Here is a 14,012-nt window from a genome sequence, read left to right as displayed (position 1 = left end):
TTACAGAACAAAAAGACAAAACAGTCACTGATCTTTCCAGATGGAAATATCAAGTAAGAAAACAGTACAACTGATAAAAAGTGACTGAAACGTAGCTGAACATAATAAATCTTGTAAAAGCAGTTCCCACCCACTCAGAAGTGGCTCTGAGGAGGCATTACTACTTTCTACTCCTGCAGGAGCAACAACAGCTGAGATACGTGGCAGATTTTAATTCAACGTACAAGGAAGATCTTAATTCATCACATGTACTGCCAACACCACTCCACCATGCCTGCCAGGTGCACTGAGTGAGCACATAACACTGCCAGAACCAAGGTAAGACACTAATCTCACTGAGCTAACACTGCTTCGGGCCCACACCACCACTTTCACATTATCCTTGTCCCGCAGAGCTACAAGCTGCTAGGAGTGCAAGAAGCACTCTTGTACCTCAGTTACATCCTTAACCGTGGCAGTCTTGTACGTATTGAAAAGGAGTTCAGTGGTGTTCAGCACAAACCAGCAGCTGGCAAAATGCTGAGAGAGTATCTGACCTTTATAACCCCCTGATGGAAATAACAGCAAAGAAGTGTACTGGTACGTACGTCACAGTTCCTGGAGCTGGGCTTAAACCTGCAACTTCAAACAATGTGAATTTTTGCATTCAAAAGCTCCTGTCTCATTGCATCACTTTAAAAGCAATAACAACAAGCAGGTGCAAACATCTGTCACAAGTTGCATGCTGCTTTGTCAGCAGGGCTTTGCTAAGTCAGACATAGCTGAAATCGTTTAGATTCCTGCTTGAGCCTACCAGACATTATTAGCTCAGGTGCAGCACCATAAACAACTGCATGGTTCTCCTACCAGAGAAAATAAAACTTAACTTCAGGTATCTCCTAAGAATTTGGAGAGACAGTACCTAAAACACCCCACAATGCTACTCATATTTAATTCAAAAGAAATGCAGACCCGGGGTTTCAAGTGCAGCAGATACTTCTACCACTGTCTGTCAGTATCCTCCACTGTACAGAAAATCCCTAACTAAGAAAAGTGTTGCACATTTTGGTTATTTGGTATCTGAAGCAAAGGCACCGTGTGTTGCATGACTGGTGATCAGTGCTTACATTGCTAATTACCCATGACTTTTTTCACATCCACTCATAATGCAAAAGGCTGGGCTGTAACCCTCCTGTAAAGGCATTACTAATACTTGTATTTGTTCTGCTTTTTCATCGCCAGGTTACCTTTACTGCAGTGTAAAGGCAATGTACAAACTGCACCTTTAAAGTCTATGTCTTATCAAAAAAGAGACAGGCTCTAGGAAGACAATGCAGTATTACATAAGCTCTCCTCCTTCTACAGCGTAACAGTTCTCTTTACTGTAATCCATGCATGAAGTGACAGGAATTAGAATATTAAGAAGGCAATTAACTCTTTCACTATGAGGGTGCTAGTGGCTTTTCCTACTAATAAAGATGCATGGAATACAGAGAAACAGACACACTCTTGCCTCAAAGAGCTTCTGCATACATGCACTTCTTATCCAGCTTTAAATTTCTGGAGGCCAGCTCAGTCAGACTAAGCATGACACTGCCATACATGATGTCACCTCTGCAATGCAAGACTGACTCAGCTGCACTGCTGCCTCCTCGTCTGTAAGATTTCACCTCAAAACCCAGTATGGTGTGTGGTACAATCACATCAAATGGAAAACCATTTCAACAACCCACAATTTGTTGGATGAAAATGAGCTAGCTTAAGAAAATCGGGAGCCCAATTCCACACACTTCCGCAAGCCCTTGTGGTGTGAAGTGAGCATTTCTCAATGTTTTAAAGTACCTTGCTCAAAAGTCTCTCTTCTTGTCACACAACAATGATCTTGCCAATTACTTAAGGTAGCAACCTAGCCATCTTCATTACAAATCTCACTCTGTGTATCTGCATCTTTTCTACCTGCATTGAATGTTAACTCTCTTGTTTTGTAACATATTTGAATCCATCCTTACAAATGGGCTGGTCAGCCAGTTTTCACATTCTGGCTTCATAAGGACAGCTTTTTTCCCTGCAGTCTTGAAGAATATTAACCATCCCCATGTGCCTTCCCATTTAACACACACATACTACTAACCTTGGTTCAATCACATTGTTTTTCTTGACCAACTACTGTGGCACATATTGCTGGGCTCCAGTATCCACCCAAGTACTTCAGTGTTTTTTCAGAGTATTCGAGGCATGAGTTTAATGAAGACATTTCTAAATATCCACTGCAAAACTGATGAAGAATTTTATTAGATTCACTACTGCACCAAAACAAGTTGTTAGGAAATGAATAGGACAGAACCTGAAAATTCCCTTAGCTTTCTTCTAAGGAAAATTTAAATAAACCTGTTTCAACAGTAACCCAAAGCCAAAGCCCTGCATTTCTGCTGCGCAAAATATTTAGAACAGCAAGACAAAGCTGTACATTCTTTATCAAGAAAAACTGGCAGTTAATGACAGACAAGAAAGACTTTAACCAAAGTCCTTACTGAAAGACTGACAGTGCCATCCAAAGCACAGTATTATGTGTTAGAAATGAAGACCAATATTAACTTAAGAATGAATTCCGTTTAGAAACTTCTATCATCAAGAGAACATTCTGAACAAATCATGATCCTTGTTCACAACCTAGAGCTATTAAAGGTACACCAGTATTTCCTGGCTGGAAATGCACCTTCCATAGATGCATCACATGAGTGCTTGTCACTTGACTTCTATTATTCTGCATGTCAAAGTTGTTGTTTTACCAAGCTCCACATGTTTTGTTTTTAATCCATGCGTATCAAAGAGTAGGGAAAAAGGCAACACAGTCCAGCACATCAGAGCAAGCCACTAAGTTACTGCACAGGACAGGACTCAGAACGAAATATCTCAGAAGCACAGGCTGCAGTGGCTTCATAGAGTACTTCTGATCACAGAAAAGGCTCATTTACTTATTTCTCAAGAACCACCATCACCACCAGCAAAAATAGTTTTCCATCTTTTGTGGGGCTGTTAGGTTAGGGTCACCACAGCCATTTCAACACTCATTCACATAGTTCAGCTTTTCCACCTTCCTGACACAACTCCTGAACATACAACTCCTTGCCTGAATTAATGTAAAATAACAACAAAAAAAGGTTTATTGATAAAGAGCTTGCAAACTGAGACAAGTAAACTGAAATTGTTACTGTAAATTCTTTCAGCTGACCTCAGTGGTGTTACAGCTACATCCAACTGCCGTCTCACTTGAAACATCAGGAGCTGCCTGACTTGGAACAAGTTCCCTTTAGTCTTTCCCAATAACTCACTTCCACCATGTCAAACACGCCTAGCAAGCCAGACACATACGCGCCCTTCCCCAGATACAGTGCAAACCTCATGTCATGGCCATATCCTATCCATGTTTTGCCCTGAATTTTATCCTTCACAGGACAGATGAACACTCTCATCAGTATTTGCACTAAAGACACAGCCTCAGAAGGGCACTCAACCACTAGCCCTCATAAAAAGCCTAGGTTTTGTTATATTTGTTGTAGCTATAATTAACAGTTAAGAGTCACAGATGTAAATAGCTCATTCCTAGAGCACCAGACTAATTCTAGTGTAACTTCTAAGAAGACTTCACTGTATCCAAGAAACAAGTTCTCAACAAGCAAACCATAGAATCATAGGGGTTGGAAGGGACCTCAAGAGATCACCGAGTCCAACCCCCCTGGATCAGATCCCCTCTCAGTCTTCTTTCTCAAGGCTAAAGAGACCCAGTTCAGCCTTTCTTCATAGGGGAGATCCTCCAGGCCCTTCACCATCTCTGTGACCCTGCACTGGACTCTTTCCAAGAGAGTCCTGTCTTTTTTATACTGGGGAGCCCAGAACTGGACACAGTACTCCAGATGAGGCCTCACCAGGGCAGAGTAGAGGGGGAGGATCACCTACCTTGACCTGCTGGCTATGCAATTTTTAATGCATCCCAGAATGCCATTGGCCCTCTTGTCCACAAATGCACCACAAATTTCACTATTTTATATATATATTTAGTTTTCCTTCCTGTCCCATGAAACTGCCTTTATCTAAGCCCACAGATTTTACCTTTGTCCAGTCCTACCATGGGAGGTTACAAACAAACAGCTGCGTGGTGCTTAGCTGCCTGCTAGGTTAAGCTGCAACACAGGGACAGTAACATACAACTATCATTAGGAAATTATACTCAGGAAAAAATGTTGTATACTCTTTGAAGACAAAGCACAGTATCTGAGAACCCCCAAGATGGCAATGTTAACAGCCCACCACTATAATAAAAGACCATGAAGGGTTTCAGGAATATATACATTTCTCGAATTCAGTAGATTACTAAGCAACTGAAACTCAGTGCATGTACTCAGACATATAAGCACAGGAAACTCACAGTTTAAGCCCAAAATACTTCCTTGTGCAGAGAAATATTTTTCTTAAGGCCAGTTTTCTAATGTTTCAAAAGGAAAATGCTCTGCAAAAAAGCAAGGCCTCTTGTAATTATTTATTACTTAGAACCAATACTTTTTCCTCCTTTTTCTGACAAGAAGTCACACCAGAAACTTTACTATATATATTTTTATTGTATGTCAAAGTTCTTTAAAGATAGGGTTTTGCTTGTATACAAGTTACTCAAAAATTGTGTCTAGGCAGAAATTTATTAGCAATCATATTTCAAAGCAGAGGTATGTTCAACCAGGCCACAAAAACAATATCGTGTATAAGCAATAACTAGAAGGAGCTGCAGGTTCAAGGAATTTCCAAATGTTACATACCCCAAGATCTCAGAACTAAAAAAAAAAAAAAGAGCAGTCACAATATAAAATAGCAGCTCCAGGTAGCTTTTTCAAGTTTTAAGTTTATTCAGAAAGTGACATTTCAGTTTGCTTCGTTCTTTGAAGCTTCATCAAAGTTTTCGACAAGATCTAGAAAAAGAAAGACAGTGAAACATGAATTTGACCTACTTCAGCTTTGCCCAATCTTTTCCTCTAAAAGTTCTACTTCGAGTGCTTAAGAGATTAAAAAAAAAACTTTCAAAATAAAGACCAAATAACATGTATGAGTTCTCAGAATTCACTTTTCTTGCTTAAAGAAGTAAGTTCTAGGTGGTTCATTATAAAGCAAAATTCTAACATCATTCAACTTTCCCATTACCACAACTAAGCAAAGCAATACTGAAAAGGTATGTTTCTTCCCAGCCTTTTTACTGAGGATTAAACAGTGATCCTAGCCACAATCTTTTTTCTCCCACGTAAGAGTAACAGCTATTTCAAACCAATTATTCAATCAATCTAGCACAGCATCTGAAAACAATGAAATAACCAGCCTGAAGAAACTGTGCAACAGTGAGTGACCAGTCTAGGACAAGGACTCACTGTCCTTGGCCAAATGTTATGCTATATATGCCATTTCTAAGCAAAATTCAACTCCTCTTTCTCAGGTTTCATGTTTGTTCTTACCTGGAACTTCATCATCATCATCTTCACCAGTAGCAAGTGGTGCTTTTCCATCCACAGCTGCAAAAGCAAGCAGTTCAAAAGCATTATTCCAGCTCACCATAGGTACCTTGATCAATTTATCCTCTTTTCGTAAGCACTGTCTAAGAGTCTAAGTTAAGCTGCAGTGCTCTGCAAAATTTTCCTGCCAAATAAAATCTTAAACTAGCTAATCAGTTCACATTACTCACATGCTACATTATGTTCACTAGTCACCATCTTGTATCTAGGCATTGAGTGCTCTGCAAGACACCGATATCCTACCATACTACTTGAAAGTATCTTTGTTTAGAGTAATTTGTGAGTCTCGATGTACACCTTTTTCAAAACATCACTAACTTACAAAGGAAAAAAAATCTGAATCCTTATGATCCTAGACATTGAAGAAAAAAATAACAGCACACCTGTGGAACACTGAGCAGTCAGATTAGACATACTGCCATCCCCTGAAAAAGTCAGAGGATTGTTGAATGAGATGCACAGCTTTACACTTCATTAATCAAGGCAATGACGTGTTCCAGTCCAGATCTCTGCTGATTCAGACTTCACCTCTACTATATTTGCCAGAGCTATTGTGACTTAACCACGCTCACTTCCCTGGAAAGGTGATGGAACAGCTTGGGCTGGATGCCATCTCCAGACAACTGGAAGAAAAGGAGGTTATCAGGAGTAGCCAGCATGGGTTCACCAAGGGGAGGTCATGCTTGACCAACCTGGTGGCCTTCTATGATGTTGTCACTGGCTGGGTGGGTGGGGGGAGGGCGGTGGATGTAGTCTACCTTGATTTCAGCAAGGCATTTGATACTGTCCCCCATTACATCCTTATAACAAAGCTAAGGAAGTATGGGATAGACGACTGGAGAATCAAGTGGGTTGAGAACTGGCTGACTGGCAGAGTGCAGAGGGTTGTCGTTGGCGGTGCAGAGTCCGGCTGGAGGCCTGTAACCAGCAGTGTCCCCCAGGGGTCCGTGCTGGGTCCAGTCTTGTTCAACATCAGTGACCTTGATGAGGGGATAGTGGCCACCCTCAGCAAGTTTGCTGATGATACAAAGTTGGGAGGATTGGCTGACACGCCTGAAGGCTGTGCTGCCATTCAGCAAGACCTGGACAGGCTGGAGAGCTGGGCAGTCAGAAACCGGATGAAATTTAACAAAAGCAAGTGTAGAGTCTTGCACCTAGGGAGGAATAATTGCATGCACCAGTACAGGGTAGGGGAAGACCTGCTGGAGAGGAGCTCTGTAGAGAGGGACCTGGGTGTCCTGGTGGATAACACGTTGACCATGAGCCAGCAGTGTGCTCTTGTGGCCAGGAGGGCCAATGGCATTCTGGGATGCATTAAAAAGAGGGTGGCCAGCAGGTCAAGGGAGGTGATCCTCCCCCTCTATTCTGCCCTGGTGAGGCCTCATCTCGAGTACTGTGTCCAGTTCTGGGCTCCCCAGTATAAAAAAGACAGGGATCTCTTGGAAAGAACTAGGTGAAATCCAGAAGTCTTTTCCAACCCCTACAATCCTGAGATGATGCTAAGAAGAAGTACCTAAGGTCCCTAGGCAGCTGTGTCACTACTTCTACTGCTATTCCTGGCTGTACTACCTAGGCTAAGCTACACAGAACTTTAATACCTCCATTTATTCTAATTAATCCTTCTGATTTCAAGAAAAGCATAAAGAGAAAGACACATTCACACCTGATGCCTGAAATCACTTCAGAGATTTCAAGAGATCTAAAGTAGATGAAAATCTGAAATTTAGTCAAATGGCTTGTGACAAGGTCAATGCTAATTGTTCTGTTTCTAAACAGCAGAAAGCTGATAAAGCTAAAGATCATCAAGTGTTAAACATGACAAATGCAAACCACTTTTTTTTTCCTCCTAAATTGTCTCCGTTTTCACTCAACCCTGAGAGCAGACTAAACCTACTTCGGCAACTGCAAATGCAATCACTGCAGACACGTCACTCTTTGATGTCAAGTTTCCAAACCTATAGACAATACCAAATATGTAGTTTTGTGCAATTACTTTGGCATTCGCTCAAAGTAGAAACAACAAGTCATGCAAAGTAAGCACATTAAAACAGGTTTCCCTAGTATTAAAACTGTACAGTTAGCTTATCCAGAATATGCCCATCTTGTTATGAGTCTCAAGCTTCAAGCTTTCACTCCTCTAAGCCCTACCACTAGCAGAAAGAAGACACAAAAATTACATTATGAAGAAGAAAACTGAGCTCCAAAGGGAAATGAGCAGTTTACTTCCTCCTGAACACTAGTCATAACAGGACTTTTTGACTGGGAATCTGAACTGATAAATGGAAAAAGATATTGTCTTTGAATCATAGAATGGCCTGTGCTGAAAAGGACCTTGAAGATCATCTAGTTTCAACCAACCCCTGCCATGGGTGGAGTCATGAATCACTAGATCAGGCTGCCCAGAGCCACATATAGATTTTGCTTGTAGCAAAGCGCAGAAAGAAGAAATTTAAGAAGTTCACTACTGCCTGAAACTACACACATGCTAAGCTTTCTTCATTTCCTCTCTTTAGGCTGTTCTGTAGTTGGTAAGCAGTGGAATTAAGATTCTTGTTTGAGAAGAAACAGGAAGACCCTACACACAGAAAATGAGAAATATTCTCAGAGTCAACAAGCTTGTCTTTCCCTAAGAATTTTCAATGTGTAAAAGCAGCACCTTTTCCAAATACCAAACAATGAAGTCCCTCCGCTACTAATGCACAATTTCAGAAAGAGCAAGTGCTTAGCCTATTTTACTAATTTAAGGATAGAGAACGAAGTCAGTATATGTAACTTAATGCTTATACCAGTCCTACATCCTCCTATACACACAGGAATTAGAATGTATTTTCTTCCAAGCAGTGTGTAATTTCTCCTTATCAACCAAAAAGCCCACGTAAAAAGTATTCTCATCACATCCACAAAGGTGCAAAACAGTAGCAAGACACCCAAATTTGAGTCTCTCCACCTCATACCCCCTTGCTTATGTTTCCATTTAATTTGTCCAAATAAACACCTGAAGTTCATCTATTTAATTACCTTTGGAAGAGTTAGGATTTAATCTACTTGGTTTTAAAGAACTACATATGTGAAGAATATGCCCAGAAGTAAAACGCCACAAGATCAAGTCTGGCTACAACGCTCTAGTCCTAGACCTGCTATGCCTCTGCTTTATTTGATTATGCCCTTTGCTGGAACAGACCTTTAAGTAAGATCTCAGAGCTCTGTATTTCTTTATGCCATAATACGCCTGCAGATAGAATGAACTGAGCTAGTGTTAGCTGCCAGAATAAAATGCATTCAAGTTTCAACTTACGTTGCTTGGGTAAGGCTTCTGCCAATCTCCTCAGGCTGGTCAGACTGTCAGCTCCAAGTTGATTTAAGATACTAGGAAGCATTTCTGTCAGCTGCTTTGTTTCAGCATGGCCAGTGATAGTGAAAGTGTTGGCAGCCAGAGATGCCTGAACTTTAGGGTTATTGAAGTGAATGACTGTTCCCTGGCTGGTAAACATATTTACCTGCAAGAAAATAAATAATTCAAGTAGTATAGCACAATTTTTTGACTGAACAGGAAAACAAATTAAGTTCCTAAAGCTCTGTGAAGACTTCACTTCCAGATAAGTTAAAAAGTCATTTGCCTGAATTTTAATGTTGATAAATCTTAAGTTTCTATATAGAAGAGCACCTTCTCCTTTGAAACAGTTACCTCCTCAATCCCAGAAATATTGTTGACTCCAAGTTTCTTTAAAGAGAACTGAAGTTTCTTATCATCTGCTGTGGCTGTTCTATGGACAACCTTCTTCTTTCTGCGGGCAGTACCCTTTGCAAGAAGAAAAAAAGTTACAAATTAATATTTAAACAGTTCTTCACAAACTCTAATCCTAATTCATGTAAATAATCTGTCCACATACAAATCAAATTAATACACAAAGTTCAATTCCTGAGTTACAGTGCACATAACTTTACTACTCCAACTGCATTGCTGCAGTCTTCTCCTTGTGACAAGGCAACATTTGAATGCTTGTGATAAATGTGAGGCTTCAAGAAGTGATTTACTGGAGAAACTGTAATCCATAATTTTAATGGGGGATTTTGCAGTATTCCACATAGGAAAGAAAAACTATATATTTGTCTTTGCTGTCATTGGTGTAATACTGAAGACTGAGCACAGCCCTTCAGTAATTTTTAAGCCTTATGAATTCTTCTTTAGTTCACTATTCTTAAGCTGTAGACAAATTCTGATAATTGTCAGAAACCACAGAATTATCTGTATCATTACTAAATGAATAAGTACACCCCAATTTTTTTTTATTCTGAAGCAATGCCTTCATTTGATAGGCCTACTCACGTGTTAAAGAATACATTCATTTGACAAAGTACCTGTAGATGTATTTAAAGATATATATATATTTCCAGGCAGTATTTTGGACTACATCAGCTCAGAAAACAAAACAAGGATCCCCTATATAGGGCTGTAATATGGGACAATTACTTCCAGGGAGAAGTCTATATGAAGATACACGCCCCTCTGAGGAAGGATGCATCATTCTACACTTCGTTGCACCATCACAGGGCTTCCACAAGACCTGACACAAAGTCACTAGGAGCATGTGAAATCACATTCTTTTTTCATGGTGAAAGTTTTTCTCAAGGTGAAAACATGTTGCAGCTTGACTGTATAAACCAACTGCTGCAATGCTTTATGAGTGAACCAGCTTAAGTTAAAAAACTGGCTGATGCTAACGCCTCTAAAATAATCCACTTACAAACAATAAAAGAGAAAAATACACAAGTTCACGTGAAAATACAACTTTGAAGGACACAGCACAAAAGTTTAGACATTGGTCTGGGAAGCCTGACCTTCATTCCCTGGTTCTGTCAAGCTGGCACAAAAAGCAGTGGGAGAAGTGGTTTTACTTTAGTACCTTCACTACCCAGTATATCTGAGATACACTAAGGCCTATATTATGCCTCTGTATTACAGATAAAAGGCTTTTCAGCCAATCTTAAAATACTCTGCCTTGAGTAAAGGCTACGCAGGAACACCTTCTGCATGCTTTCACGTTCATGAAGTACAAACAACAAACTTCAGGCAGACTGAACATCTATACTAACAGCTGCTGCCTTCATCTCCGCAGCCTCCAGCTTCTGAAGATCGCAGGTCTTCATGAAGCAGGTTCAGACGTGACCGTGCCAAGACACGCCTCTCACGTACCCCCACCAAAGAGGCGCGAGCACGGGAACCCGCAATTTCAAGCCACGCGGTTCGGAAGACGCGGCACTCGGCCGCAGCGGTACCGCAGGCACAGGTCGCAAGTTTCACGCGTTACAGTGCGCCCCAGCGATTTCGCAGGGCCGCGAGCCGAGCGGAGCGGATCGAGGCGCAGTCCCGTGTCGTCCCGCAGCGCCGCCGTGCCCGCAGCAGCAGAGCCGTGCCCGCCCCGCCCCAGCCCTGCCCCCCCGGCCCCGCGCGGCACACACCTTGCCGCCGATGCGCACTTGGGCTTGGAGCTTGGCGAGCTTCTCCTGGTTCATGATGGTTTCTTTCATCTGCGGGAGCAACGAGAGGTCGGTGAAGCCGGAGCGCGGAGCGCTCACCGCGCCGGGGAGAGGCGTCAGCCCGCCCGCACGCCCGGCCAACCCCGTCCTGGCTGCCCCCGGCCAGCCGCCCCGCTACCCGCAGCCGGAGAGCGGCCCGGCAGCCCATCTTTACCTTCCCGGGGCGGGCGCGGCGCTGCCGGAGCGGCGGGTCAGGAGCGGGCGGGGCGCGGAGCCGGGCGCAGCACGCGGCGCGGAGCGAGATGGCGGCCGGAAGGGCGGCACACCGCGCCGCACTGCGCATGTGCTGCTGGCGCATCCTCCGGGCCAGGCAGGGGGCGCTCTAACGCGTGTCGGGGCCGGGAGGGTGAGCGGCGGGGCGGGCGTCGTGCCCTCCGCTCTGAGGGGGGGAGCGCCGCCTGGGGACTGCCCGCAGGGGGAGGGGGGCTGGTTCGGGGTGGTCAGCGTGGCTACGCCGAGGGCGAGTCGTACCTGGCCAACTTACTGACCTTCTGCGGTGTAATTGCACCAGTGAACAAGGAAAGAGCCACCGCTGTCGTCTGTCTGGCCTTCAGTAAGACCTTTGACACACTCCTCCATTACGTCCTTCTCTTCACATTGCACAGAGATAAACTTGATGGATGGACTGTTCAGCAGACAAGGAAGTTGTCGCACAAGACTGTATCCAGAGAATGGTGGTCAATGCCATGATGGCCAGATGTAGATCTGTCACAGCTCAGAGGGACAACCATATCCTGGGCTGTATCAAAGGAATTGCGCTGCCAGCAGGTCAAGGGAGGTGATCCTGCCCTTTACTCTGCTCTGGTGAGGCCTCACCTGGAGTACTGCATCCAGGTGAGGAGTCCTCAGTACAGGAGAAACAGGGACCTGCTGGAGTGTGAGCAGAGGAGGGCCACAAAAGCGATCCAAGGGATGGATCACCTGTAAGAGACTAATATGAGGATGGGCTGAGGGAGCTGGGGCTGTTTTATCTGGAGAAGAGAAGGCTCCAAGGTGAACTGCATGCAGCCTTTCAGTATCTGAATTGGGACTGTAAGAAGGAAGGGAGCAGACTCTTCAACAGGACCAGTTGTGATTGGACAAGGAGAAATGGTGTCAAACTAAAAGGCATAAGGTTGAGGCTGGGTGTAATGAAAACACTTTTTACAATAATGGTAGTAAAGTGCTGAAGTACATTGCCCAGGAAGTTGGTAGATGCCCTGTCTCTGGAGACATTCTAGGTCAGACTGAAAGTGGTTCTGAGTAACCCGGTTTAGCTGCACATGTCCCTGTTCAATGCAGGAGAGTGGAACTAGATGACCTTCAGAGGTCTCTTCCACCTGCAACAATTCTATGATTCTTTGAAAATGTTTAAATGTGCTTTCAGACCTGTTTATGTATGTTTATCTCCTATGACCATGTCTTTATTTCAGCCTGCCACACTTCTCTCTGGCCTTGCCTTAGTCACTTTGGGGTGAGGCCAGCCCAGCAGGTTCATCTGGCTCTGAGGACAGTTCCTACGTTTGCTGGACTCAGATCTGCATTGTGCCCAACAGTGTGGGACCAGGTATAAATGAGGTGCCCTCAGCACTACCTGGGAGCCTGCTGTTCTGCAGGCCTGCACCCAGTACTGAGGTTGCAATCTCATTGAGTGTTTTAATGTCTTTTATATCAGTTAAATTCTGGAAACTCCCTTTGCTCTTGCTCCTATAGGCGGTTTTAAATATATCCTTCTATGTTCTGTAAAGCTAAGGCTTCTATATTAGTAATTCTCATTGTGAGTCCATGTCCAGACTCCAAATGTGTGTAGACTTAATTTGCTCTGATGATATCTCCTTGCTGTTTCAGAGCTGAGTATTGATTTGGAAGCAAGTTGGCCAGCACAGAAGACTTCTGTGCTGTCAAAGGGTGATCTCATTACTTCTGTAACTAGGGCAGGTGTGTCCAACACACAGCCCAAGTGCTGCATGAGGCACAGCACAGCCTGCCTGCTGCTGCTCCCTGCCCTGCACCATCATGGTGGCAGCTCTGCCCTGCTGAGAGGCCCAGCCCTCATCACTCAGCACCAAACAGAATTTGGTGTGCAGTCAGCACTGTCTGGGCTAAAACCAGGACACAAGGGAGGGCACAGTGCTGTGCTAACTCAAGTTGTGGCAAATAATCATATACGTTATGATGCATTGGATAAACACAGTTCTGTGAACTGTGAAAGATAGGCAGTCATGCTTTCCATGTTGATAGAGGGATTTGATAATAGGTATCAAGAACACAAATATATATATATCCTTTTTTTTTTTTTTTTGATATTTAGAACTCCTTTTTCTGCTGACATAAATATATTACCTAAGAATATAATACCTGTGGAATATATAGAGTTGCAATGAGCAACACAAAAAAATTTCCATTTTTCATTACATCAGACTTTTGTAAGTACTGTCTTGGCAGAGAAAAATATCTCTCACTTCCCAGTGCTGCTTTATCCATGTCACAGTACATACACTTGTGAAAAACTGTTTTCAAGGATGGAGTGCAGAAAGACTAAAACTTTATCAAAAATCTCAGACAAATACTTGAAAACTCACGAAGAATTGCATCTACTTCCATCAAACCAGCCAAAGGCATTAGTTTCACATAACGCGGTCAAATATCCCATTAATTTTGTGATTTTGTTGCCCTCTTTTTCATGTTTTAATTATACATATATAAAGTTTTGTTATTTACATACATTAGCTATATCATGTATTTTGTATGCAGCCCAGGACAGTTCCTCTAGGTTCGGTAAGGCCCAGGCAAGCGGAGGAGTTGGACACCCGCGCCCAAGCGAGAATGAATGAAGAGCCCACAACGACTCCATCTAGTGGTGGCAAGGGGTCATAAAGCTGTGCTGTGCAGAAGGTGCCGCTGACGTGCAGCCAGTACCTCCTGTAACGCTTCTGTCGCTTCTGAAAATTATAGGGGAGCTGTGGG

General features: G+C 43.2%; 1 protein-coding gene across 1 annotated transcript; it reads right to left on the bottom strand.

The window, feature by feature from the left end:
* Positions 1 to 4,832: 4,832 nt before the first annotated feature.
* Positions 4,833 to 11,349, bottom strand: BTF3 (basic transcription factor 3). Its single transcript, XM_065744189.1, has 6 exons — positions 11,221 to 11,349; positions 10,989 to 11,057; positions 9,214 to 9,327; positions 8,824 to 9,025; positions 5,472 to 5,528; positions 4,833 to 4,937 (listed from the first exon to the last, which is right to left on the bottom strand). Exons 1-6 carry the CDS (start codon positions 11,347 to 11,349, stop codon positions 4,891 to 4,893), a joined length of 618 nt encoding a protein of 205 aa, XP_065600261.1. The 3' UTR covers positions 4,833 to 4,890.
* Between the last annotated feature and the right edge of the window lie 2,663 nt (positions 11,350 to 14,012).

This window comes from Cyrtonyx montezumae, unplaced genomic scaffold (genome assembly GCF_038088225.1).
Source record: "Cyrtonyx montezumae isolate F1298 unplaced genomic scaffold, pur_monq_1.0 scaffold_30, whole genome shotgun sequence".
Taxonomy (NCBI): Eukaryota; Metazoa; Chordata; class Aves; order Galliformes; family Odontophoridae; genus Cyrtonyx; species Cyrtonyx montezumae.
Note: the sequence above shows the minus strand (reverse complement) of the source record. Positions and strands in the feature narration are given on the sequence as shown.

What these genes read in the sequence shown, in the direction of transcription:
- BTF3 (XM_065744189.1), bottom strand. Translation starts at nt 11,349, where the DNA reads ATGCGCAGTGCGGCGCGGTGTGCCGCCCTTCCGGCCGCCATCTCGCTC. An exon ending in AAGTGCGCATCGGCGGCAAG is followed by an intron (nt 9,328 to 10,988) that starts GTGTGTGCCGCG and finishes CTTCTTGCAAAG; the next exon opens with GGTACTGCCCGCAGAAAGAA. An exon ending in AGAAGCCTTACCCAAGCAAC is followed by an intron (nt 5,529 to 8,823) that starts GTAAGTTGAAAC and finishes TTGCTTTTGCAG; the next exon opens with CTGTGGATGGAAAAGCACCA.